The following is a 26471-nucleotide window of genomic DNA, read 5'->3' on the forward strand; positions in this document are numbered from 1 at the left end:
TTGTAAAGAATCTGATACTTCTTTCTTGGTCTTGGTTTCTTTTTCATGACACCCTGTTCTTATTTTAGCTCCAGGATGATATTATAGTTTGGGGTTATTATTTTTTTTCTAGTTCCTGTTACTCTTCTTGGGCTGGTTGGCTTAGTCTCTCTTTGATGTTGGAAGCTTTTTTTCTTTCTTTTCTTACTCTTCCTCCCTTCTTTTCTTCCTTTTTTCTTGAGCTGTTGTATTTGCAAATAGGGGGCTTTATTGCCACAACTGAAGCAAATGCCCAGAGAAATTCCTATTAGTTCCTTTTATTCACTGGAAGCTTTCCTCGACTATCTGAGGTGGGCCTGGGGGTGGTCCCATCTATCCTTGCTTTCCTACGCACCTGAGGTGCATAGTGTCATTATGGGATGCAGGGACAGGGATGCAGCCTCTGTATCTGGGTAGCACTGGGAGGCCTCTTCTCCAAAGCCAGTTTTCCAAAGAATGTTCAGGTCAGCTGCCTGGGGGATGGCCTCCTGGCATTCTGGGAGCAGTGCAGGTGCCTGTGGGGCAAGCGCTCCTGAGAGCAGGGGCTCACCTGACCCCCTCCCACCTGCCCACATCCTACACCTCACAGAGCCCTGTGCTCTGCCTGGTGCCCCCAGGTCTAGAACATACCTGGTTTGATTCCTCCAGAGAATAAACATCCAGTTCCTTCCAAGGAGATGAGAAAAGAAATTTCCTGGCTGTGCAGAACTGGGGAGGAGGCTGGGGTCTGGCTCTCCTCTCTCCCACCTGGTGCCCTGGCTCAGCACCCATCATGCTGGGACCTCCTACTCCAACCACTCCAACCAGAGCCTCTCGAGTGGGGCTGCTGGGTGCGTGCACCTCCAGCTCCTCTGTCTCCTTCCTCAGCTTCCATCTGCCAAGGCTTTTCATATTCTCCCGTTTACTGATGTCTCCAACACTCAATTGTGATCATCTTTCCAGTCCTTTTCCATCAGGATGGCAGCATTTGGACAGTTAAACAGATAAATGCATATGGTCAATACGCTTTGTTTAATGAGAACACATTTCTTTCAAAAATCTAGTTCTATTGATTCAGTATTTGTTTTTTTAAACTTCCTGATAGTAGCTTTTTTTTCCCTCTGTCCTGATTAAACATTTATTATTGATTTCTAGTTTTATTCCTTCAAGGCACAGAATGCAGCCCCAGCTGTGTCTTTGGGCAACTTTCTGAGGATTTCCCATCTCAATACCTAGTTAACTTTGGGTAATGTTCCTGGCATACTCAGAAAGAAGGTGCTCTCTCTAGGGTAAGAGCAAGGTATCTCTGCTTATTAAACATTATAAATTATTAAAAGCCTCGGGATTCTTATTGGCTCCTTGATCTGTAATAAACTAATACCGGTGGTAATCATGTTTCTGTTGATTTTTTTTTCCTTTGCATTTCTAGTTTTTGCTGTTTCATGCTCCTTAACGCAGGGCTTTTGTCCGTTTGTTAAAAATGCTGTCAACATGATTTCTGTTTCATTTCATAGCTGATTCCTCATATCCTATGTTGTTTGCATGGTGCTGCCCTAGCAGAGGGATGGTGCTCCCTGATCTTGAAGACTGAGGACAGGGGTATGGAAATTCAAAGGCGGCCCATGGGTTTGGTGACGGGGTGGTGGTGTGGGAGGTGAAGCCGGGTGACAGTGGGTGGAAGTGAGGAGGTGGAGACGGGGTCCCCTTGGCGGCACACTTTTAAAGAAGGTTGGCTGAAGGAGGGAAGAAAACCCAGAAAACCCAGGAGCAGGTGAGCACCTCAGAGGTTGTGGGAAAGAGCAGTGGAGCTGAAGTTTTAGGAGTGGTTAAGGCAGCAAGGGTGAAGATAGGGCCCTGGCTGGGGCTGCCTCAGGAAGGAAGAGGGTCACCTCCTTTCTTGTGGCTGCAGGCAGTGGAGGCTGGGGGTGAGCCAGGGAAGAGTCACAGGGTCAATGCAAGAGTCTTCTCCCCACAGGGCAGGAGGATGGCCCTCCGTGCAGGCAGGGCATCAGGTGGGAGATGGGAGAAGAGGTACAGGTCTGGCTTACCCATAGCGGAGATCAGGGGAGGGACTCAGGAACCCACAGGGGCTTGGTGTGAACTGCGGTGTTTTTCTTCTGCTGCGCTCAGCCACCCAGAGAGCACAGGCCATGGTGAGACTCAGGGTGATATGATCAAAGGATATTGTCAAAAGGGGGTGCTGAAGGGGTAGACCACACGGGTGAAGCTGGGAGGGAAAGGGTCTAAGGTCAGGGTGTTGAAGAGGACAGTGGGGGAGGACTTGACAGAGGAAGGGGATCCTCGCAGATCAGAGGTTAAGAGTGAGAGGCCTGGGGGAGGGGGGCGGCGAGGGCCCAGGCTGCCGGTGGGTGGAGGGCAAAGTTGGGGCCGGGGTGTGTGTGTGTGTGTGTGTGTTGAGCGGTGGTGGCCAGTGGAGAGCGGGGAGGGGGACGGCGGTGTGGGGCAGGGAATGGGGTTAATGTGTCATAATGGCTGAGCATGGGTTTGGGGAGCAGGAGCACTCCTGGGGTTTCTCTCTGGGAATGCTAGACAGCCAGGGTCCAAGTCCCTGGCAGGAGCCAGAGACACCTGTGCAGGTGATCTGACAAGACATGTCTTTGCCCTGTGATATCTGGACCCCTGTGTCACTTGAGGGTTTGGACTGAGGCCTGAGGCATGCCTCCTCTTAGCCACATGTAAGTATAGTGTTGACCCCTAGGGGTTAGTGGGTGGCAACTCCTGCTAAGCAGGGCCCAGGGTTGCAAGGTCCACGGGCGTGGGTGCAGCCAAAGGAATTTGGGGGCTGGTTTGTTCCAGGGGCCGAGTGTGGCCTTGCAAATGGGTCTGGCTGGTGAGAGCCCCACGAGTTGGGGACTGGCAGGCCTCAGGAGTTTGGTTTGCTTAGCCAGCTCTGCCATGACCTGCTGGTGACATACACCAACTTTCTCCCTACCCTGGGGTCAGACTTTAGTGAAAGGAAGGCATCTGAAGCAGAGCCTGCAGGAGATGATGATACTGCAGTAAGTGCAGAGGCCACCCCATCCCCTGGAGGCATGAGACCAGCAAAGAACTCTCTTTGGAGCTTATCAGAGTCCAGGAATGGCCCCGAAGCATGCCCTGTTCCACTCCCTAAGCACAGACACCCCAGCCTGTTGGAGACTGTCCCAGGTCACTGGGTAAGCAGACACCACTGTGCTGCTTCTAGGGCTCTCCCCCAATCCACAACTACCACCAGGGGGAACCCAGTGCCTCTGCCCCTTGGTAAAGGACAATAGAAGCCCGCAACTCAAGAGGTACCCCTGGAAGATCTCCTGAGACGCAGCTGAATGGAGGCGAGTCAGGCTTAAAATAGCTAAATAAATCTTTAATATTTCTAATTGCAAATGTACAGAAATTGCACAGCCACACTGAACACCAACAACTTTCTCTGTACATTATTACATAGTTGAAAGTCACAGCTGGAAGGAGGAGCTCCAGCCAAGACTCCAACGTTTGCATTTTTTTCTTTTTCACATACTTACAAAAGGGAGAGCAAGGAGGTGGTGTGGGGCTGGGGGCGGCTTTGGGCTGGAGGTGTAGAAAAGAGGGGCTGTTTCCCTGGACAGCCTGCCTTCCGCAGATGGGCGGGTGGCAGGGAGAAAGGCGTACCCCGGGGTGGACGTTCCGTAAGGGAGGAGGCATGTGGAGCTCTGGCCTTGGTCCCTACCCCCCTTTCTGGGCAGTCGGAAAAAAAGTTTTCACTTATAGGAAGTTTGGCAGTTTCCTTCACCCTAAACATAGAAGTTGAGCAAAAAAGTCAGGCCTCTCTGTGTTAGCAGGGGAGGAGGAGGGCGGTCTCCAGCAGACTCTGGGCCTGGGGCCCTGGGAACCCAGGGCCTTATCTTCCCAGAGCAAAGCTGCCTTCTCCCACTCTCCCTCCCTGTGCCCCTCCCCCAATACGGCCCAACACTGGGACACAACTGTTGGGGGGCAGGGGAACTGGGGCCCTTTTGCTGATCCCATCAGGGCACATGTCCCCAGCACCCCACCCAGGCTGCAGGCTGCAAAGCCAGCAAGAGAATGCCATGGGTGGGGAAAAACCCCAACACCCAGATCCCAAACTTCTTCCTTCTGCCCAATACTGTTCTCTAGATTAAAAAATAAAATACACACCATCGGAGAGCAGCGGTCCCGGGCAGCCCTCGGCAGCACCAGGACTAAAGGATTATGTACAACCATTAGGTGAGATAGTTACATTACAGTCGAACACCAAGAACATTTACAAAAATTGTCAGACTTGCAATACAGATAAAAATCTGTGGAGAGTCTGTACACTTTTACAGTTTTTGCACTAAGTAAATAAGGCTCTCGGCCTGAGAGCTCACAACCCATGCCAAGGGCCGCCAGCACCAGACCCACGCTGGCCTCCTGCACCCTGCTGTCCGAGCCCTGGGGCCCTGGGAACCTCCCCCGTATTGCTAAGAGGCGCTCAGTCCGAGGTTGCTCTACGAGGCATTGAGGCATCGATGGGAGAGGGGTGGGGGGAGGAGGGGAGGGCTGGCAGGGCAGTGGGGGGAGAAGACCAAACCAGAGGACATCACTAGGGCCAGACCCTGCTCTTGTGGCCTGCCTTCCTGAGGTCTGTGATCCTTGGGGGCCTGCCCTCTCCTCACCAGCAAATCTCTGGCCTAACTGAGCATCTAAGAAGCCCCTCCCAGGGCACGGGCCAGGATGGGGTGCAGTGTGGTCTGGGCCACCCTTCCTGCACACCCCGACCTGGTAGGCTCTGTGGTGACCTCGGCCCCTGGCAGAGGCATGCCTCTGGCCCTAGGGGCTGGAAGGGCTCAGTGCTCTTTCCAAGGGTCTCCTCAGCTTCCTGAGGCTGAGGCAGAGGGGTGGCTCCTGTGGCTCGCAAAGCCCTGGCTCTGCTGTGGGGCAAACACCCAGCTCTTGCTGGAGATTACCCAGGGCTGGGTCTGGGAACAGGAAGGGACCGAGACAGACCCCAGCTCCTGCCCATCTACATCCTGCAAGGGGAGGGAGGGTGCAGGGAGGGCTGAGAAGCCACAGAACAGCCTAGAGCTGAGGAAAACCGGCCCCAGCTGTGCCCCTCTCCTGTCTGCAGCGCCTGGGTCCTTGGCTGGGGCCCGAGAAGGGTGAGAAGGAGGCGGCCGCACACACGGGGCCTGGTGCAGGCCGCTGCTGTCTTGGAGAGGGAGCAAGTCTAACATCCTCCAGGGCCGCTATTTCCCATGCAGTGCGCACGCTCAATTTAAAAGGCCCCTGTGTTCCAGCAAGCGAGCAAGCGGGCTTTTGTTTCTAATGCATACTGTGAAAGGAAAAAAAATCACAATTATCCACCTTCTCAGGGCCTGCTGGCATTAGACTTTCTTTTAACCATCAATCAAGGAAGATCAGCCTTTCTCTCCGGGGGAGCACCAACTGGTCACTCCCTGTAGGCCACCGTGCCCTGGTGCACTGGCCCCAGGAGAAGGGCAGGTACCAGGAACAGTGCCATCTGGGCCAACTCCACCCAGATCTTTGGCTTTGGGGAGCCCTGGAGTATCAGCCTGGGCCCAGGTGGCAAGTGAGAGAGGCTCTGGATCCTTCCCACAGAGACGAGGGCCCAGTAAAAAGAGCCAGGATCCTCACTGGGTCTATTTGGCAAAACAAATAAGGAAGGGGTGGGGGGTGCAAGGAATCTGGGAGCAGGTACAGGGGTGAATCCTTGGTTCCTCACAGCCAGGGAGGGTCCCCGGACAGGCAGCATGCAGTGGCAGGTGCTCAGGGTGGAGCCCTGCAGGGGACAGGAACTCCAATGGCTCCATCCTTCCCACCCTCTCCCTGCCTGCCAACCAGCCAATCAGCCCCTGGAACTGAGAGGCAGGTCCCCAAGGCAGGGGCCTGGGCCCCCACCTCTTTCATCCTCCACCTCTGCGGGTGCTCCCTCCCTAGGGAGGGTGTAGGGACTACACGCACTCAGCCAGATCAAGAAAGAAAGGTGACACACACCAAATTCAATAACCAACAGAGACATATTTTGGCAGGCCCCCTGTGCCCCCAACGTGCAGTCTCTTTGGCCTGCACCGAACTCGCTTCTCGGGCCAGAAGAGAGGGGAGCAGGCCCACGCAGTGTCAGTCTGTCGAGGCTCCCTCCGTGGTACCTCCTGGACCGCAGGTGGAGGGAAGTGGGGGGGCCTGGGCCTCCCGCCCCCACGCTGGGGCTGTGACTGCAGGGGCGCTCCTCCCCAGGCCCTGGGTGAAGCCTGCCCCGGGCCACCAGTCCTCCCTCCTCGGGCAGGTTAACAATGGCTGCTGTTTCGGAACTCGCCGTTCTCAGTAATCTGCAATTTGGTGGGGTTGGTGGGGGAGACGCCGTTACGGGCTTGCATGCTGTACCTCTCTTTCAGCTGCGTCAGGGCACTCATGAGGCGGGCGTTGGCAGCGTCCAGTGAGGCGATGCGCTTCTCCTGGGGGCAAAGAGGGCATGAGCTGGGGACACAGGAGGGGCTGACTGGGACAGGGTGTCCCTGGAGCTGTGCATGCCCACCAGGGGTGCTGAGGGGAGATGTGGGGGGACCAGGAGTACACAGCATGCAAGGGGCAGGGTCAAGGTACCAAGGCCATGGGTAGGGGCCATGGGTGTGTTGGGGAGGAGGCTGCAGAGCACGCAGCCTAAATGCTGTGGCCCAAACCTCCTTGAGCCTGCCTTCCTAGGTCTCTCACACATCGCTGCTTCTCTCCAAACAGAACAGCCCTAGTGGTGTCATCCATCAGCTGCCTGAGCCCCAGGGGTGGCCGGAGCCCAGGGGTGCGTGCCCTCACGCATATGCATGTGTGTGTGGGTGATGTAGAGGTCACAGCCCCTGGCTGGTCTGTGCTGTTTCCTGCCAGAGCAAGGCCTGGCCCCACTCCCAGGTGAGTGAGAGGAAGAGAAAGAGTGCAGTTAAAGAGGATGGAATCCAGAGCCTCTTACACGTCTCCTCTCTCAGTGCAGTTGGGAAGCCATAGCTCTGAGCGAGAACCTCCCTGCTCCATCTGCCCAGCCCGCTGTCACCCCAAGCCATCCCCAATCCCCTCCCAAAAGCTTCTACTCTTGGGCCAGTACTGTTGGTGAAAGGTGGCACCCACCAAGTAGAGAAGGAGTTGTCCCACCCTTCATAGCCTGTCCTAGTGAGTCTGTGGTACACGGAGACCTCCAAGCCTGACTTCTCAGATCAGAGATCCTGGCCTCCTGTTCCTCCTTGGCTTTTACAGCGGGAGTATGACTGAGGATGTAGCAATGCCAGAGTCACCCCCTTGCTGACCCCAGGCCCTTAACACCTATGGCTGACCAAAGGGCCAGAACCCACCTGGGCATCAATGATCTTCTGTTTAGAGTCTACAGCTGCTTGCATCTCAGCATGGTCCTTCTTCAGCTCCTCCTCCACTGACATCAACCTGTGACCAGATACAAGAACAGTCAAGCTAGTGCTTGAGAGAGCAGCTAAGGAGGTGGGGTGGGGCCTTGTAGGAAGAAGTGGTCATACCTGCACAGACGGGACATGCTAGGAGAGCCCCTCCCGCTGGCCTCCAACCACACACATGAGATGGGTCTGCTCTTTCCTTACACTTTATATGCTCCAGACTGTTCCCAAATCCCCCAGAAACCCTTGGAGCTGTCAATTTCCTGATGTCCTTCCAGGAGCCACGGTGGGTGGGAGTGGGGGTTAGATCTTCACTACCTCCCAGAGCAAGGCAGAGGATGTAACGTCATAAGGCGCATGGCATAGGTGGGAAGATGAAAACCCTGAAGGGCTCTAGGGCTTTCTCCACCCACTTGGCATCATCAAGTCTATGCCAAGATGTGCCCAGCACTTGACGTAGTGAGATGAATAAAGTATAGATCTGCATCACTCGAAAGCTTCACAAGGCAGCAGGAATAGAGAGACAGGAAGACAGTGGCCATGCCCTGCATGGGAGGCCCTGGAAGCCATGGGAACAAAGAACAGGAAGTAGGTAACTGTCCAGGAGAGTGGGGTGGGGTACAAGCAAGGTCTGAAGGTGCAGTAATGAGCAGGGAAGATGGGAGGAACACCATCTGCAGAAGCTCAGAGCTAAGGCATGTGTGCATCTGCCACTAGCTGCTCTTTCCCTGAAACCCTTCCTGGCTTCATCTCGCTGGTTCATCACACACCTGTCAATCACAGTGGCTCACACCCACCTTCTGATGCTCTTCTGTTAGTTTCTGGATCCCACACTCTCTGGGTTTGCCTCCCAACTGGCAAGTCACTGCTCTGCAGATACCTGTCCTGCCTGTCCCCCCCCCCCCCACACGTCAGGGCTCCACAGGGGGTAACCCCAGACCCATTGTTCTTGCTCTCCACACTCTCCTCAGACAAGCTCGCCTGCTCCCAAGGATTCATGCCCATCTCTACTTGTACAACTTCTCCATGCCAGCAGAGCAGTGCCCTAAGTCCTGGGTAGGCACTGAGCCCCTGACACAGAAAGAGCATGGGGAGGTCAACGGTGCTGGGGCAGGAACCTACAGGGCTCTTGTGAGAAGTCAACAGGATCAGTAGTCAGGAAGCACTGATCAGGACAAAGGGGTGAGGAGCCATGCCAAGGGCTGTTGTCCTTGTCACAGGAGGATCAGACACTGGGTAATGCCTGTGAGAGGCAAGGAGGAAGGAGTGGAGAGAAGAGTGGCATTGAATAGTGTCAATAGTAAGGCAAATTACACTAGGGGAGAAAGACTATGCTTCCAGTGGGTTGGATAACAGGGACCAGATTTATCCTCCTGCCATCAAACGACAAGAAGAAACGCACTACAAAACCAAATGAAATATATGAAAAAATGGTTTCCAGACACTGAGCAACATGCAGTGTGTCCTAAGAGAATGGAACACATAAGCAGAGCCCTGCCCACTGCCTGGAGTGTCCAAGCCAAACAAAAGAAGGGAAGTAACATCACAGAGTCCATGGAGTCGAAGAGACCCAGGGAAGCAGTACCCAAGAAGAGGAAGATACAGGGAGAATGCCACGTATCTCCTGAGAGTGACCCTGGAGTCTTTGGCTGAGGACTGGTCTGCGTGCCTGTGAAAACACACCCAAGCAGGGGCAGGAACCACTGACACATCAGAACAAAACAACCTCAGGAAGAGTTCACACATCTACCTGGCAGAGTAGAAAGACATACTAACACAGGGACATAAAGTAGAATACCCAGAAGGAAACTGACTCAGCAGACACCAGATCAGGCCAGATTAAAGGCTGCCCAGACCCACCCCAAAAAAGCTTAAACATAAGCCTCCAAAGAATCAAGCTAATTCCAAATAACCTCATTGTATCCCAGAACAAAGCCCAAAAAATATTTAAAAGAACACAAAATATCCCACACCTATGTAAAAATCACAATGTCTGGCATCCAACCAAAAATCACCAAACATACAGATACGTAGAAAAATATAAGTAATAACCAAGAAGAAAATTAATCAATAAAAACAGACTCAGAAATGTCATAGGTGACAGTATTGGTAGACACTGAAACAATTATTGTAACTATATTCCACATGTTTGAGAAAGTAGAAGAAGGCATAAGCATGATGAGAAGAGAAATGGACAGAATTTAAACCAAGCTGAAAGTCTGAAAGTGAAAAATATAGTATCTGAAATGAAATGAAAAAATACTGGATAGGATTAATAGATCAGACACCGAAGAAGAAATGATTAGTAACCTGTAGACACAGGAACAGAAACCATCTAAGATTTAACAGAGGAAAAAAAGTAAAACAAGGAAAAAACAAAGTATCAGTGCAATGTGGGACAATATAGAGCAGCCTAATGTATGTGTGATGGGATTCCCAGAAAAGACACTGGGCAGGCAGGACAGTATACCTATAGATCTAAGAGCTCAAACCCAAGAAACATGAAGAAAACCATGACAAGGATCAACCTAATCAAATTATTGGTAATCAGTGATTTAAAAAATATATATATTTAAAACAGCCAAAGAAATGAGAGTTTAAGTACAAAGGAACAGAAAATAATGACAGAATTTCTACTATTATAGCCTGACAATGAGGGCCCTATGGGGTCCACTGGCTGTTTTTGTAAATAGCCACACCACACATATAGTTCTGCTAAAACAGCAGAGTTGAACATTTACAGAGGCCGTATGGCCTGCAAAGCCTAAAATATTTATTATCTGCCGCTTTATGGGAAGTTTCCAACTCCCTGAAGTGACAACACAGATATAGCCTAATAAGCCAGTAAGAGATAAAATGCAATCATAAAAAATGCTCAATCCGAAAGAGTGCATGAAAAAAGGGAACAGAACAAATGGTATGAACAGAAAACAATAACAAGATAAGAGATTTAAACATACTGAAAATAACATTAAATGTAAATGGTCTAAACACTCAAAAGGCAGAAACTGCCAGATTATATTAAAAAGCAAGAACCAGGGATCCCTGGGTGGCGCAGCGGTTTGGCGCCTGCCTTTGGCCCAGGGCACGATCCTGGAGTCTCGGGATCGAATCCCACGTCGGGCTCCCGGTGCATGGAGCCTGCTTCTCCCTCTGCCTGTGTCTCTGCCTCTCTCACTCTCTCTGTGACTATCATAAATAAATAAAAATTTAAAAAAAATAAAAAATAAAAAATAAAAAGCAAGAACCAGCAATAAGATGTCTATAAAAGAAATTCATTTATATAGAAAGACAGAGGTGGGTTAAAAATATAAGAAAGCATATGCCTGGCTAATACTAGTCAAATTAAGTTGGGATACTTATAATCAACATCAAAAAAGTAGATTTCAGAGCAAAGAATATTATTAGAGATAAAGAAGGCGATTTTATAACAATAAAGATGTTAGTTCATCACCAGCACATAACAATCCGAGATGTGGATGCACAGAGTTTTTGTACATAAATCTAAAACAAAAGAGAAATACACAAACCCATTATTATGATTAGAAACTTCAATATACTTTTCTCAGTAAGTGACAGAACAGTAAACAAGTAGACAGAAAAACTAGTATACAAGGATTCAAACAATGTTATCAACCAAATTGGTAACTGACATTTCCATTAGGGAGGAAAAACATTGGGATGGGTTAGTAGAAATAAATGCGTTAAGTAAGCCACTGAATTCAGGATATGCATTCCTCAGAGAGACGACACAATGAGGAAGTGGTGGTAAGTTTGAGAGGTGTTTCCATCCTTGGAACCACACACACAAAGTGAGCCAAGAACAGAGCTGGCGGTCAAGTGAACAGATTTCCAGTCATCCTGATTATAGGCTCTCTGCTCATGCTAACCATTTTACCACAATGAACAAACCCACAGGTAAGTGAAACAATAATTAGGAGCAGAGAAACAGCCTAAATAGGAAGAACCTGGAAAGGGTTTCTGTAGTGGATAAAACATGAGGCCAGGTGGGGAAACTTCCTAGCTATGGGACATCTGCTAAATCTGTCCAAAGGACTGACTCTTGTAATATACAAACAAACAAGCTGTCAAATCCCACTGTCCTCTTCTAACCGGTATTACTGTCATAAAGAAGTGAGCTTCATGATTGGGATGCCATGGATGGCTGGGATGCTACACCTTCACTGTACTCCCATGTCCTACAGACATGCATGAGGGTGTACCCACCCTACCCATGGGTGGAAACAGCGAAAGAAGAGAAAATGAGAGGAAATCAACACAGTATGTGATACAAACAAGCTGTCAACAGAGAGGAGAGTCAGTGTCAAAGCTGATGGTCCCCTGGAAATTGTTCCTGGATAACCTACAGGAACCTTAAAACTCAACATATCCCAAACTGGCATGGCTGGGACACCTAAACTACTCTCTTAAAGATCCTCATCTCAGCAACTGGTACCATGACACCCAGATGCTCTTGGTAGAAATCTGGGGGTTATGTTTCCTCCTCCTTCACTCACTGAATGTACTGGACATATTTATCCCTACTTTTCCTGCCCTGAACTGGGTCTTCACTGTGTTTCCAGGCACCTCCAATCCTACCTTCCCTGAGAGTGCTCACCAAGAAAACAGGACTCCTTACAGGGGTCACAGGTCCTATTGTGTGCGGGCCTTGGTGACCTCGCTTGCTTCCGCCAGGCCCAACTTTGCATTCTACCATCAATACACACTACACCAGGGGGGACTCCCCACACTCCCTCCAGGCCTGTGCCACACTGTATGGGTTGCCTGAGGCACTCTCCTTCCTGGCTCACCCTGCGGCTGATCAGCCCTTCCTCCGATGAAGAAGGCAGCACACAGGTCTGCCTGCTGTGTGTGTAGGGCGACCAGAACTGGCCCAGGCAGGAAAAGGCTGCCCTACCTGCTGATGATGCCCTTCATCTGGATGTCCTTATCCTCCTGCTGCCGCCGCAGCCGCTCCTCACCCTCTTCCAGCCGTGCCTGGTACTCCAGTACCAGCTTCTGCGTCGTCTCCTCCTGGCACTTGAACAGGGTCTCATACTCCTCCAGCTTCTTGGTAGAGATTCGCAACTTGTCCTGTAGTACTGCCAGGTCCTGCCAGGAAGGTGGCGTGCCATAAGCACAGCACCCATGACAGAGAGCACAGCCTCATGAGCCAGAGCAAGAGCACAGGGTGGGACCCAAAGCCTGTCCCCGTCCAGGGCTCTCTCCCTTCCAACCTCCCACCTCTGTGGCCTGACCTTACAGCTATGAGGGAATGAAGACTCAAACCCAGGTCTCAAGAAGTAAGGGCTTAACTAGGACATAGATTTTTTTTTTTTTTAAATAATAAACAAATGTTAAAAACACTGCTGGATGATACTAAGATCTGACAGCGACCTGAGAGATACGGGCTCTACAGAAGGAGAAACTGAGGCCCAGAAGACAAGGTGACCCAGTCCCATGGAGTGACTGACCAGTGGGGTGAGATTCTAGCCTCCCAGCCTCTATCTGACCCTAAAGCAAGGGTGGGTAGCTGGGGAAGGGACAGGGAGAGAAAGGTTAAAGGCAAGATAGAATCAACACTAGAATTAAGCAGTTGGGGGCCGTGTACCATGACAATAGGGGATTTTGAGGAGGCAGGAGGAGCCTCTCCTTGTGCCTCAGGCAATGGAGGCCTAATTCACATCAGCAAAGGAGGCTGCAAGTCCAGAGACAGGGGAGAGGTCCAGACCCAAGCTACGCTCCTAAAGCAAAGCTGGACCCGTAGGAGAGCCTGGCTCTGGGAGAGATGATCCTGGCCCATCCCAAGTCTCGCTCAGCTGGCCAGAGACGGGGCGATCCTCCCTGACAGAGGCAGTACCAGGTCTCCAGGGAGATGGAGATAACAGGATTTGCCTGTGAGAGTTAATAGCAGAGAGGATGACAGAAGCAGCTCATTCATCCAAGGAACAGCAAGGAAAGAGGGCACTCTGGCTGCAGTCTGACACCTGCAGTCATTCGAGCAGTCCTTGTGGTTCATGAATAGGACTCTGGGCCTCCAAGAGGTGCAGAGCCCAGTGCCCCCGCTCACACAGGGAGCCTGAGCTAAGGCTGGCCCTCCTTGCTGTCCAACCAAACTCTGGCCCTTGGAGCACGTGCCCCATGTCCCCTCATCCCCTCCACATAATTATGGTGAAAGCAGGTGGATGCAGCAGACTAAGGGAATGGCAGAGGGTGGCGGAATGCAGCATGGACATGAACCTCGCCCCAGGCCAGGAGGAGGGAATGCTGCCACCCCAACCTCCACACCCTTGCCTGAGAGGCTGCTAAAGGCTTTCCAGGGCTGAGGCGAGGGCATCTGGGTGGAAGGAGTGGCTGCCATTCTGAGGTGGCCTGGCACTGGGTCCTGCAGCTACCTGGGCTTTGGCCTGTAGGAGGACATGAGAACCAGCCATGGATCGAGGGCAGCTGCCATAACAACAGGAAAATTTGGGAAGACAGAAGCCCCCCAACTGCCCCACTAAATGTGAAATGTGCGTGGGGGTGGAATGTGGATATTTTAGAACCATCTTTCCCCTAGGAGTAAGAGACAGGAAGTGGGTGAGAGCCAGGTTCTGGACAGGCACAAAGCCAGAGTGGGGGGCCTGGTTGGGGGCGGCCCTCCCAGCTGTCTTGGGAACCCACACCTCTCTGCCTCCTCAGGCATGAAGCTCTCCATGACGGTCTCCACGTGCCTCTTCGGCACTCCCAGTCCTCAAGCCCCAGACTCTCAGAAGCTTAGTGGCTGGGGCACTCAGGGAAGGGGCCTCCCTCAGAGGTTTGAGGACCAGGTCCCAAGAGTCTGGATTTAGTACCAAGTGAGTCTCATGTGCAGCCTGTAGAAGAATCCTCAGCACTAAGCTAAATTCCTCTTGCTTCTTTTCTTCCAGTCCACTGGCTGCTATCTTCATGGGGGACAGGGGTTGACAGGGGACTGGCCATACCAAGGGAACAAGCAGCACCCCTCAGTTGGGGCTCCAAGGGAGAGAATGTTGCCAGTGGCCACAGGCAGGCAGCCCCGCCCTGCCCCAAACTGCCAGGGTCTGGCTTTACCTTTTCTGCTTGGCTGAGCTCCTCCTTACTCCTTAGCCTATCCCTGTGGGGGGGGTCTGGGCCCAGGCCCTCGTCTTCTAACAACTGCGCGTTCATGGTCAAGAGCCAAGCAGCCGTGCGGTCCAGGGCATTGGGGCTCACAGGTGAAGGGCCCTACAATGAAACACAGCTGTGAGGGGCTGGAGGGAGGCAGGGCAGTGGCACCAGGTGAGTCACCTGGGACAAGTAGCTCAGAGACGTGGCAAGGGTAGGGGACTTCCAGCTGGCCAGGCAGCTACTGATAGAGTCCCCAACCCAGGAACTCCCACCCCCGGATGGCAGCCTGGGCGGAGTCCAGAGCCCAGGTGGCCTGAGTGCCCCTCTCTGCCAACCCGATGAGAGCAAGTGAGCTCAGCCAGGCAGGCAGGCATTCAACCCAGAGCACATCTGTCCCATATACTGTGTGCGGGCCCAGGGTAACATGAAAGACCTGGAGGCCAGCTCAGAGCACGAAGGCAGGGGTGCTGAGGGTCTGGGCAACTCCTACCCTGGGTGGGGCCTTAATAGGCCTGGAACGAGACAGATGGATCCCTCCCTCTTTGCTCATGTCCCCAGCTGCCCTTGGGGAAGTGGCAGAGAGACCCCGAAGCCACACTGTCCCTGGTTCAAAGGGTTCACACAGGGGCCAGTGGGCTCCGGGGAAGAGGGGAGGTGGTGTGTGTAGCAAGTTGGTGGGATAGGGCCAAGTGTGACATCATTCAGCATGGGATGGCAGCTGAGTACAGGTGAAATGACTAGGAGGAGCAGCACAACATGGGTGGGGTATGACAGCCTGTCCGCCTGTGAGCGCAGCCTGCCCTCAGAAAACAGCACTGACCTGCTTGTGCACCACACGAGGTTTCAGCTCTGGGCTGTCACCCTTGGATGAGGATGACGGCTGCCGAAGCCGGGCTCCAGGGCCAGCCCAATCAGGTGAGGCCGATGCCAGGGTTCCACTGGAGGGCCGTGGGTACTGCAGTGTGCTGAGCAGGGTGGGTGGCGTCCGGCCGCGGGGTGCAGGAGGCGGTGGTGGGGGTGGGGGCGGGGGCTGGTCAATCCTTCGCTGGGGGCCAGCACTGTTCTGCCGAGGCACTGTGGGCTGCCCGCCCTTCTCAGTCAGTGACATCTGCCGCCGGGCCAGATCCCCGGGTCGCCGGGAGAGCTCCTCAGCGGCACTGCTGAAACTTCCCAGCTTGGCAGCTGCCGTCAACTCCTCACTGTTGCTGTGGGAGCTCAAGGAGCTGTGGCCCTCAGAGCCAGAGTCGCCAAGGCCACGGGGCGAAAGTGGCAGGCCAGCCGCCATCTGGTACACAGGGTTCTGGAAGGAGAGTGGTGCCAACAGCTGGGGCCGGCCAGGGGCGCCCTCGGAGGTGCCCGGCGTGGTCGGTGTCTGGCCTGCCCGCCGTACTGTCGCCAGCCCCGCCAGGCTTGCTGGGGCTGTCCGGGCTGGCCACCCGGCCGCTAGCTGAGATGCTGGCGTCTGCCCATCAGTAGTGAGGGCATCGGGGCCTGCCGGGGAGCCTGCCTCCCCATCCAGTGTGCGGGCATCTTGGAGATCCACCATAGACAGGCTCTTGCCACCATTGGCCATCTGAAGATCAGGTTCGTTGGCTTCTGAGTAACTCGAGCTGCGGGCAGGTGAGGGCTGGACCCCGGAGGACCTTGTGACAAAAAACAAGTCCTTGTTTTCGGGGGTTGGAGACGGTAACCGGGTGAAATCTATCAGACTGCAGGGAGACAAGCACACACAGGGAAAGAAGGGGGAAGAGAAGAACTGTGAATGCGGCTAAGGCGGGTCCAGACCAAGAGCCCTGCCAACCTGCCAAGGCCTGGCAGCCTGAGCCAGGGCTGTGAGGGGAGGGGGAAAGGGGGCAGGGGAGAGGAGGTGCGTGGGTTGCAGAAGTGGGCGAAGCTTGGGACCAGCGGCCTGGCTGCAGTACCAAACCATAGCCCTGGCAGCGCCCCCACCCCCACCCCCCAAAAGCCAACACAGGGGCTGAGGGGCCGGAGAGCTGCTGCTGTATAGCACCTCTCTTCCAGGGGCTGTCGCTGCTAGTTCCAGGCCAGGCTGCCTGGCGTGCTCACTCCCACCTCAGCTGCACCTTGGGACACCGGGTGCTGAAGCCCGGAGTGTTCCGGAAAATCCCCCTTAGCTAAACCCAAACCCGCAATGCAGTGGCTCTCTACTATCCAAGGGTCCTGCACTAAGGACCCTGACTTCAAAGCCACTGGGGCTCCTGCTGCCTCTTCCCTCTTGTTCCTCAGCAGACTGACAACCAGAGTGGGGACCTAGTGAAGCCCCGCCCCCCCCAAGCCCAGCCTCCTGTTGCCACCTCTGTCTGACTGGCAGGCGGGGGCTGCTATTCCTGGTAAAAACAAGGAATCAGAGAAGGATCCAAGATGTGACTCAGGCAGGGAGGGTCTGCACCTGCAGAGGCAGGCCTACCCTCCCCCAGTCTCCCAGCCTCTCCGTGGCCCCTCCCTGGAAGCTGGCTCCTTAGAAAGCACAATGTGGTAGGTCAGGTGGGCTTTGGAGGGAAGGTTGTGGGGTGTGGGGGTCAACAGGGCTCTGAGCCGGTAGGGATCCAACAGTGGGGAGCTGGAGATGGCCTAGCCTGGGACAGAGAGGAAGCACCAAGACCCAGCTGATGGGCCTTTGGTGGGGCAGGCTGTAGGCACCTGGGACTGGATACCAGCAGAAGTAACCAGAGAAAGCCAGACCAGACACAGGCTTTGGCTGTCCTCCTGCACACCCAGGGCAGGTCTGCTGGGAACCCACGTGCCTGGCTACCTCTTAACCAAGGTGTGTCTTTCACCTCAACTGCTCTGCTTCATGGGGCAGGTGGTATGAATGCCCGCTCCCTCCCCCAAGACTCAGAGGGAGCTGGGAAATGCATCTAGGCCTCTGCATCTCTGGCCGCGTCCTGGGCTCCAGTCCCATGTACCACACACCCTAGGTTCTTGATCTCAATGCCCTCGCCCGCATACAAGCCTGCTGTCGCTGCTGCCTCACAAGCCCCAGCCGGCCCCTGGGAGGGAGTCTATGAGTGAGGCATAAATGGTTCACTATAAACACCAAGTCTTTCAAAGGTATATCTTCATTTTGACATTAAAATTTGAGACCATTCTGCCTCCTTGTCCACTACATGCTTTATTTACAGGGCACTATGGCTTGGGGCTGAGGGCTCAGACTATAGGATGGGCCTCAACACCTCTCCTAGCTTCTCGAGCTCCCAGCCTCAAAGCCTTGCAGTCACCTGGGCTCCTGCTGAAAACACACACGTTGTAGTGCCACTTCTACAGATTCTGATCAGACCCAGGAAAGACCACAGAGTATTTTAATCACACACCTGGGTAATCTAGAAATATTTGGGATCAGTAATGACTCTGCAACAGAGCATATTTCTCCAAATCTCTCCCCAAGGCTTTGTGCTAGTTCCTCTATGTAGAATGCCTTTTCCACCAATAAAAATGTCACTTTTCTTAAGTAACCCAGAACTATGGTACTACTTCTCCAAGAAGCCTTCCCTGATTTTTCCCAAATGGAGGCTCCCTGCCTACAGCCTGCCCAGCATTTCAAGTCTCATCCAGCTTACTTTATAAACATCTGTGTAGACATTCTCCTCCCCAACTGAGACTGCAGACACTTGCACCTTGTCTGCATGTGTACCCCATAACCCGCAGTATGCCTAGCAGCTCTTACCCAGAGAGATCGTTCTCAATCACCATCTTCTGCAGCCCAGCCGAGATGCTGCTACTGCCAGAGCCAGGAGTGGAGGCCAAGTCGTTGGTCCCTGGGAGCTGCCCACTGCCTGGGGTGTTCAATGCTGTGTGGACATCCCTCAGGATTCGAGGCAGGGGCCCCAGTTTGGATACAATGCTCTGTAAATACACAGCAAGAGTCAGGTATGATCTGTGGGAAGCCATTTGGGGAGGCCAAGTGCACTGCAGCTGCTGTGGTTCAAAACTGCCCAGGAGCAACTTGGGAAGGCAGGCCCTGCCCTCCCCAACCTGTGAGATCCAGCAGGTATGGAAAGTGGCTGAAAAGGACAGGAATCTGCAAATGCGTATTTTCTCCAAGCTTCTCAGTTATTTGGTGGAGGAGGGGCACAAAAGGCTCAAAGGAAGAAATGGTGACCTAGCCCAAGCCTTCAACCTGTGTTTGTCCTATCTCTGTGCCCAGAGAGAGGAGCCCAGGTGGAACCTCAGAATTTGCCACAGTGACACCTCCCTATCTGAGAGGTTTCTGGAATGGTCCTCTGCTTATCCACTGGCTTCCATGACTTTGTGCAAAAAGAATGTGAAAACTCACGCAGTCAACACAGCACAGACTTGAGGGGCAAACAGCTGGATTTGAAATCCTTGCTGCACCACCGTCAGCTGTGGCGGCACCTGCCACCTTCCCTTTGCCTGCTCCTACAGATGTGGAGGCTGGAGATCGGCACAGGGACTCAGTAGGCAGTGGCTGGTGCTGGCAGCAGTGGAGGAAGAGAGAGCCTTGGCCTCACTGCCATGGCCATCACCCTCCAGTGCCTCTCACAGCCAAAGGGCAGCGGACATCCGCAAGCAGAAGTGACAGCAACAGAGAAACACTGGGCCTGACTTGAATGTCCAGCAGCAGTGCAGGGGCCTGTGTGCGGCCATCGGAAAGGTCACAGCAGTGGTGCAGTATGTGCTGATGTGAGAGGGTGACAACAGAGTGAATGAGAGATGCACGCTGTGGTGCCCCCAAGAGTTTTCACTTTAATACAAGTGAAAAGGGAAAAGAATGCAGTGCCTGCGTGTGTACTTAACACACGTGCAGAGATATCAGGAAAGCTGCACACCAGAGAGCCCTGAGTGGTCACCTCTAGGAAATGGGACAAGAGCAGGGACACCTTCCAACCTTGTTTAGGCAGTAACTACTTTTGTTAGGTAGTCTCTTAAAGCCTGGGAAGCACCACATATTCTAGAGGTGGATTCTGGCAGGACTGGCCCTTGCTGCCAAGAACCTGTTCACTGTGTGGGCTGGGGCTACGGGGGCGACAGTGGAACCCCATGCCACGGAGGGCGCATGCTGGGTGGCTGCAGCAGAGTAAGATTTTCAACTGATGGTCAAGGGCAATTCCGGAAAGGTCACCTTTGTGCCTGATATGTGCAGCATCTTCAGAATCTACATTTTTCACCTCAGTGGCCTTAAAACCTAGAATAAGGACATTTTTGGAGGAGCAGCTAAAGATGATCACATTTCTCACAGGTAGAGAGCATGCCTTCATGCCCAAATCTGTCCTCTTGATGCGGAGTTTGCAGAGGCAGAGCTAAAGCCCCATTGTGCAGAGTGGGCCGCCATAGCAGGAGCTGGCGAGTGAATGGGACACTCCCCACCAAGGAAATGGGCCCCAGAGATCCCCCAGTGCATGCTGACAGGGCCTGGGTTGGAACCTCAGGCTCCAGCACTTGGGTGGGCACTTTACCCCCCAACCCAACAGTCTGTCTGGAGGAACATCCCCCAGCTCTGTGGCATCCTCTAGCCCAGCCCCTGACCTCCCGTAGCCCATGGGGCCAGGCACCTGCTCTAGCTGGCTGACAGCCTCCCAGAGCAGTGAGTGCAGACTAGATAGCTCTCGGCCCAGATCGATGTAGCCCTCGAAGCCGGCTGTGTTGGAGATGGTCTCGGGGTTGGAGATCTCCAACAGGAAGCGTTGCATGTTGGTCCACTCGTGCTCCAGGAACTGGTTCATGAACGACATGTACTCCTCCTTGCTGCCAAACCTGGATGGAGGGCAGACTGGGTAAGTGCCCTGGGGCCCCATCCAGGAGCCCCCTTCTCTGAGGCACCTTGCCTCCTTAGCTCCCACCCTTCTTCGCCCACTGTGGCTGCCTCCCTTACAACTCTCTCTCTCTCCGAGCTGACCAGTCTGTTCTGACTCAGGGCACTCGTTGCTGGTTAAGCCCAGAGACCCCTTTTCTGGGCCTTTCCTCATAAGACCTCCCTCCTCTTTCCCTGCCAGTCAATCTCCTTCCTTTTTCCCTCCAAGTTTCAATGGCTTAGTGCACACCTGACTTTCAATGCATGCTAGGTAGGTCTCTCTGCTGAGCTTTCAGATGTGTACACCCATGGGCACTTCCCCTGTATTTGGCCTGGCCAAGTCTGGCATCAGCTCTGTCACCCCAAACCCATGCCCGCCTCCACCAGGCTTCCTATCCTAAGTGAGGATACCACCGTCCCCAACAGAGCTGAGCCAAAAGCCTGGTGGTATCCAGCTTCTCCCTCTCTAGCTGCTAAGACCTGCTGACTCTATCTTCCAGTCACCCCTGACCTTGTGGCCACTGCTCCTGCATTGCCACCCCTTGCCCCCCAACACTTCCACCTCAGTTTCTTTTGTGGGAGGGAACCACGGCTACCCTCTCTCTCATCCTGTCTCTCAGCTTCCCCCTGTGCTCCTTCCAACCCTCATGCCCCAGGCTTGCAGGCTGACAGGTTCAGGACGCAGAACAGATGAGGGCTAGCCTCCCTCTTGCCTCAAGCCTGCTAGTGGCTCCCACTCCCCTGCCTGCACTTCCAGGCCCTGCTGACCACTTATGTCTCACCTCCCACTCCTGGCCTGGCACGTGATGAACCAGGAAGGCCAGGGTGCCTCATCCTGCCAGCACCCGGCCCTCCCAGGGTCTGCCCCACCTCTGCTCCTGCTTGCCTCCTCCTGACCTGCAGCAGGGGGTACATCTCCTAGGCCAACCAGCCTGGGGCCTCCTGAGAGGCCTGCATGTCTCTCTCTCACTGCTCTGCTGCTTATTCCACATCTCTCTCCATGTGGAAGTATGGGGCCGGAAGCTGGGGCCAGCTATGACTCAGGGAGGCCTGCTGTGGGGCTCCATCTACACTGTGAGCAAGCCCCTCCGTTTCCATCCACTCACTCCAAGGTACAGCAGAGAACACTGAAGTGCTTTATGAGCAAAGACATCTTTCACGGCATCAAACAAGGGCAGTCTGAAACAACCTGAGAGCTCAATCACACGGGACGGGTTAAAGAAATATGGGTCATTCTCCCCCGAAGGTGTATTAGTCTTTCATTGCAAAATGAGGCTTATGAATTTTAAGTACACGGGATAATCCTTATGATAAAATGTTAATTCAAAAAAGCAGAAGGAAAAAATATCTCCTCTTCTCACCTTTGAAAATTAAGGAAACATATCCAAATGCCATGTACTTTTTGTAGCGGGAGGATGAGGTGTGGAGATTTTATTTTGAAAAACGGGGAAGGGAAGAACTGAGGATAACAGGAACAGAAGTGGGAACCACTGTGCAGCCCAACTCTAGGGCACAAGGACCCATGGCCATCCCAGGGGCTCCACATGCTGCCAGAACTCTGCCCACTGGGGGGCCCAACACTCACTTGGCAAAGTTGGCCAGGTTCTGGGTGACCTTGGCGATGAGGGTGAGGGTGCGGGCGGTGCGGTCATCGGGGTACTCCTGCAGCAGGTTGAAGAGCGAGGGCGACATGATGGCTGGGCAGAGGAAGCGCAGAAACAGGGAGGCACTGATGAGCCGCTCGCTGATGTCTGGCCGCCCGCGGCTGCTGCACTCCTGTCGCCATGAGGCAAACACTTCTTTCAGCTCCCGCGGGAAGACACTGCAGGGACAGAGGTGGGAGGCGGTCATTGGGCCAGGGTTTGGGGCAGAGGGTTCAGAGCCTGGACACAGCCTGTAAGCCAGGTCGCGGGGAAGCCACCCAGCATGGTGGGGGCAAAGGGAGTGCCTGGTGGAAGGAGCAGGGCCACTGGAGCTCCAGGCTGGGCTGGGGGCTCTCCACAAAGGGGGGCTGGCAGGGGATAGGCACAGGCACAGAGAGGCTAGAGCACACAGGAGCCAGGTCTCTGTCCCAACCAGAGCCGATGGCAACAGCGAGCTTGCCACAGGGCTTCACCCTTTGCCTCAAACACCAGGCAGGAGGCTCTTCCCAGGCAGGGAAAGGACAACACAACTGGAACAGACTACTGCTCCCTGGATGCCATCACTGGCTGCTGAGACTCACTCCTTTTGCTTGAATGTCCAGGACCTGGACACCAGAATGATCAAGATGGGGATAAGATGAGAACACAGCTCTCTACTTTCTAGGCAGGGAGGGAAATGGGAGGCAGTGAGCTCCCCAGTGGGGCCCAGTGAGGGTGGGCAGGGTTCCAGGCACCCAGCTGGGGGCTCTCTGCTGGGCATCTGCAGCCTGCCACAGTCAAGGCCCCCTGACCAATCTTTAAGTGGTTTTCCTATCTTTTCACCCTGAAAGACACACCTCCCACCCTTGGGCATGCCGGGCCCCAGCACTCTGTGGACATTATACTGTCTCTGTTACTAGCTCAGGGTACTCTGAGCAAGTGCCTGGCCTCCCCTGAACTTCATTCAGTTCCCTCACTCTTGCATTGAGAACAGGGTCTGCCCTGCCAAGTTCACGGGACCATCTCAAGGCCACAGGAAGCCTTGATCAACTCGAAAGGCTTTTGCCTGACAAGCTCAGCACCTGCCCAGTGGGCTCTGTGCAGTGCATGTGCCTGAACTAATAGGAGTGTGCTGGAGAGATGGGGGGAAGGGAAGGGGCTTCAGCCCAGGCCCTCAAAGTACCTTACACAAGACCAGGCAGGGGGCAGCTGCTGAGCAACATCTGTTGGCGGCCCTGTCCAGAACAGAAAGGTGCCTCTGGGCCTCTGACAAATACCAGAAAGAGGAAATGGAAAATTGTCCACGGATATGTTGCTCTGTGTCCCACACCCAGTCTGCTCTGGGAACAGGAGGAAGAGGGTGAATGCACAGCCCAGCCCAAAGGTGGGAACATTCCCCAAGAGTTCAGGGCTATGCCTCCACCCCCAGGCCCAGGGGTCATCTGGCCCAGCCCAAGGGGCCAAACTGGCCCTAGGGTGATTACCTTGTGTGGCCCAGGGGCAGAGGGAGCCGGCAGGAGGACAGTCACTCTACTGGCTCTGGCTGTTCCCTCCACTCCCTTCCCAAGGCTATCACTCACCTAGCAGCCTAACTCTGCCTGTCTTTCAGGAGCAGCAAACCATTCCCGGGCCCTCCTAGGTCCAACCCCGAGCTAGTGGATTCATCAGCCTCCAGTGTGCTCCAGGTACATGTGAGAAACAGATGTGGACACAGGCATAGCCCCACTCTGATGGGATTAGGGCTGTGGCAGAGGTTGTGAAAGAGGTGCCTGGGAGGGGTGAGACAACCATGTCTGATACTGTGAAGGGGGGTCTCAGAGGGGAGGCAGGTTTAAGACCTTAGAGCAGGAAGGGAGGGAGTGTGTGGAGGTGAAAGTCTGGGGTGAGGGAGGCCTTGCCAAAGAAAGGAGTAAGATATGGAGGAGGAGGCAGGGTGGCACCCCTGTGGACAGCTGAGAGGTCTCGCTTGCAGCCATTCCCCTGCCCCAGTGGGGGATACCTGAACAGGGCCCTGCTGCCCTGCTCCCTGGTGCTGCAGCTCCGGCACCTAGCACAGTGCCTGGCACATAGACAGGGTCTGCTAAGACATTGACAGGTACACTGCCCTGTCCAGATTCTCAACACCATGTCCTGCATATATTCCAGGATACTCCTTTACATCTGAGAGCCCACAAAGGACCAGGACGGGGGCCAGGCAGAGGGGGGTTCCAAAATCCCAGAGCAACCACGTGGAAGCTATGTGAGGCTGCAGTTGCGTCAGCAGTGCCCTTGTTAAACCTCCCCTTTGGGGACGCCTGAGTGGCTCAGCGGTTGAGTGCCTGCCTTTGGCCCAGGGTGTGATCCTGGAGTCCCGGGTTCAAGTCCCACATCGGGCTCCTTGCATGGAGCCTGCTTCTTCTCTCTCTGCCTGTGTCTCTGCCTCTCTCTCTCTCTGTGTCCCTCTCTCTCACAAATAAATAAATAAAAATCTTAAAAAAAAAAAAAAAAAAACCTCCCCTCTGTAGTTTACAAGTTGGGGGTGATGGAGCCGAAGGGCCTCGCCCAACACCCCCCGGGTGCCCTGGCACAGGAGGGGCAGGGCATGGGGAAGGGGCCCAGTACTGACCAGTAGGAGTTGATGATCTTGCAGAAGGCCAGCTCGCAGCACATCTTGAGGTTGCCCTGGTGCTCAGGGAGGTCGGCGGCAGAGCATTTGCTTGGGTCGACTTCACAGTTCTCATCTGACTCATATAGTGCTTTGATGAACTCACCTGGGGTCAGGAGGGCAGGGAGAAGAAGTAAGGACTGGTGGCCCCGGCCCCACTCTGCCCACCTGCCAGCCTGCACCTGCCCTACCTAGCGCATCCTGTAGGTACTTCTGGCCCACCAGCTTGAGGTACTCTTCAATGGCCTTTGTAGCCAGCGTGTTCTCCCGGAAGATAAGGTGCTCGTTATCCCCGCAGCGGTCTACCTCTGACATCATTAGGTCCGTCAGGAAGTCCTGGGAAGGCAGGAGGTGAGAAGAGCAGACATGGGCAGGACCCTAGGATCCCAGACCCGCTCTGCAGCCAGAAGTGTTCACTTCTTGAGGCTGCTCTGCTGCCATGCTGCTGGTGCCCACCTTTGGGGGCTGCTGGGAGGTGAGCAAGAGCAGCCTGTGGAGGGCAGACACCTAGAGATGGTGACACAATGGGGGAGGCAGTCCTGGGCAAGAGCATGCCACCTGGAGCCATTACCCAACCGTGCCGTGGTCAGATCCACCGCACCAGGCCTGGCCAGGGGACCAGAGCAGAACCTCTTTCTCATCGCCAACAGCACTGGAGAGGACACAGGCCACCCTCCCTCCATCATACAAGCAGCTGCCAATATCTACCCACCCATTATTCTGCTGGGGTCTCCCACATGAGACAGACTTGTTCTGCGCAGCCCCACAGAGGGAAGCTATCCAGATGCCCTCTGGAAGGCAGTGGGCTGGGACCCAGATGGCGAGAGCACAGTCCTCAGCTTGGGTGGTAAGGTGGTAAGGACCCTCACTGTGTGGGTCCCAGACTTCTGGAAGGCAGCTGTGAAGCTAATGAGTCTATGGGTCCCCTACCAGCATCACCGGAGGACCCTGGGAGGAGCCTGAGCCCATGCCCTCCCTCCTGACTGCAAAGATGTGGTTCAGTGAACCTGCCTCCCTTGGAGCCCCTGCCTCCTCATTTCCTCAGCCATGCCTGTGACTTGACGGAGGGGAAGACAGAATCAGAGACCCAAGGGAAGGTGACTGAGGTGGCAAGGTACCCAGCAGGGGCCAGGGTTTCTGGTGCTCTGGAAATGCTTCACTCCACTATGCACAACTTTGGTTCCTTAGAGATCCTAAGTGGTCCTTGAAATATAGAACTGAGTTCTGGGTGCAGGAGACCTGCCAATGGAGGAACAGTAGGAGCCACAGGGAGAAAAGGAAGTGGCCATTGCCTCTGGGTACAACACATAGCCCGAGGACCTCTTCCTGCCCTATAGATAACCTGTAGAGCCCCCTTCTCTGACACACAGAAGCAGAGGCAAGTCTTGCATCGGGCCTTGTAACTCCACTGGGCTCCTGCTCACGTTCACAGGTCTTCCACAACTCCTGGGTTGGGTGCTAGGCCTAGGCTGGGATTAGGAGGAGCTCTTGAGAGCTAAATCCCAACACAGGAAACAGGTACAGAACAGAGAAGTGACCTGACCTAGTCCACACACAGCTCCCTGGGCCAGATCTGGAGTGGGCACGGCAGGGAGAAGCCTTTGGAATCCAAGAACAGGAACTCTGCAGCCACGGCCCAGGAGAGTGCAGGAAGGCACTCACACAACCTTTACCTTGGGACTAAAGGGCCCTTATCAGACACTCTGCCTCTCATCAAGAATGCTCCATTAGTTCCCAATTGTTCAGAGAGGGGGATCTGATATGCACATCACCCCAGAACGAGTTACTTCCTATTCTTCTGCCTATTAATTCCCCAGGCCCACTTGGGGCAGCTGGAGCCTGGCTTCCAACTCCATCTCTATGGCGAGCACCATGAGCCTTAAGATCAAAGGTCACTGCAGATGGTAGTTGGCTTTCCAGGGCAGCCCTTGGGGGCTGGGTAGTGA

General features: G+C 54.3%; 1 protein-coding gene across 11 annotated transcripts in view; it reads right to left on the reverse strand.

The window, feature by feature from the left end:
* Positions 1 to 3340: 3340 nt before the first annotated feature.
* The window catches only part of DAB2IP (DAB2 interacting protein), a 192609-nt gene continuing 169478 nt past the window's right edge, over positions 3341 to 26471 (reverse strand). For 8 of the 11 annotated variants that reach the window (XM_055316001.1, XM_055315982.1, XM_055316018.1 and 5 more), the window contains 10 exons: positions 24717 to 24861; positions 24487 to 24631; positions 21845 to 22081; positions 20021 to 20222; positions 18175 to 18353; positions 15310 to 16198; positions 14454 to 14606; positions 12301 to 12494; positions 7329 to 7416; positions 3341 to 6446 (listed from right to left, as the gene is read on the reverse strand). In XM_055316001.1, the coding sequence (XP_055171976.1) occupies positions 6279 to 6446; positions 7329 to 7416; positions 12301 to 12494; positions 14454 to 14606; positions 15310 to 16198; positions 18175 to 18353; positions 20021 to 20222; positions 21845 to 22081; positions 24487 to 24631; positions 24717 to 24861 (2400 nt within the window). In that variant the 3' untranslated portion in view covers positions 3341 to 6278. The other 3 variants (XM_055316011.1, XM_055315991.1, XM_055316029.1) reach the window with 3 other exon arrangements.

This window comes from Nyctereutes procyonoides, unplaced genomic scaffold (genome assembly GCF_905146905.1).
Source record: "Nyctereutes procyonoides isolate TBG_1078 unplaced genomic scaffold, NYPRO_anot_genome, whole genome shotgun sequence".
NCBI lineage: Eukaryota > Metazoa > Chordata > Mammalia > Carnivora > Canidae > Nyctereutes > Nyctereutes procyonoides.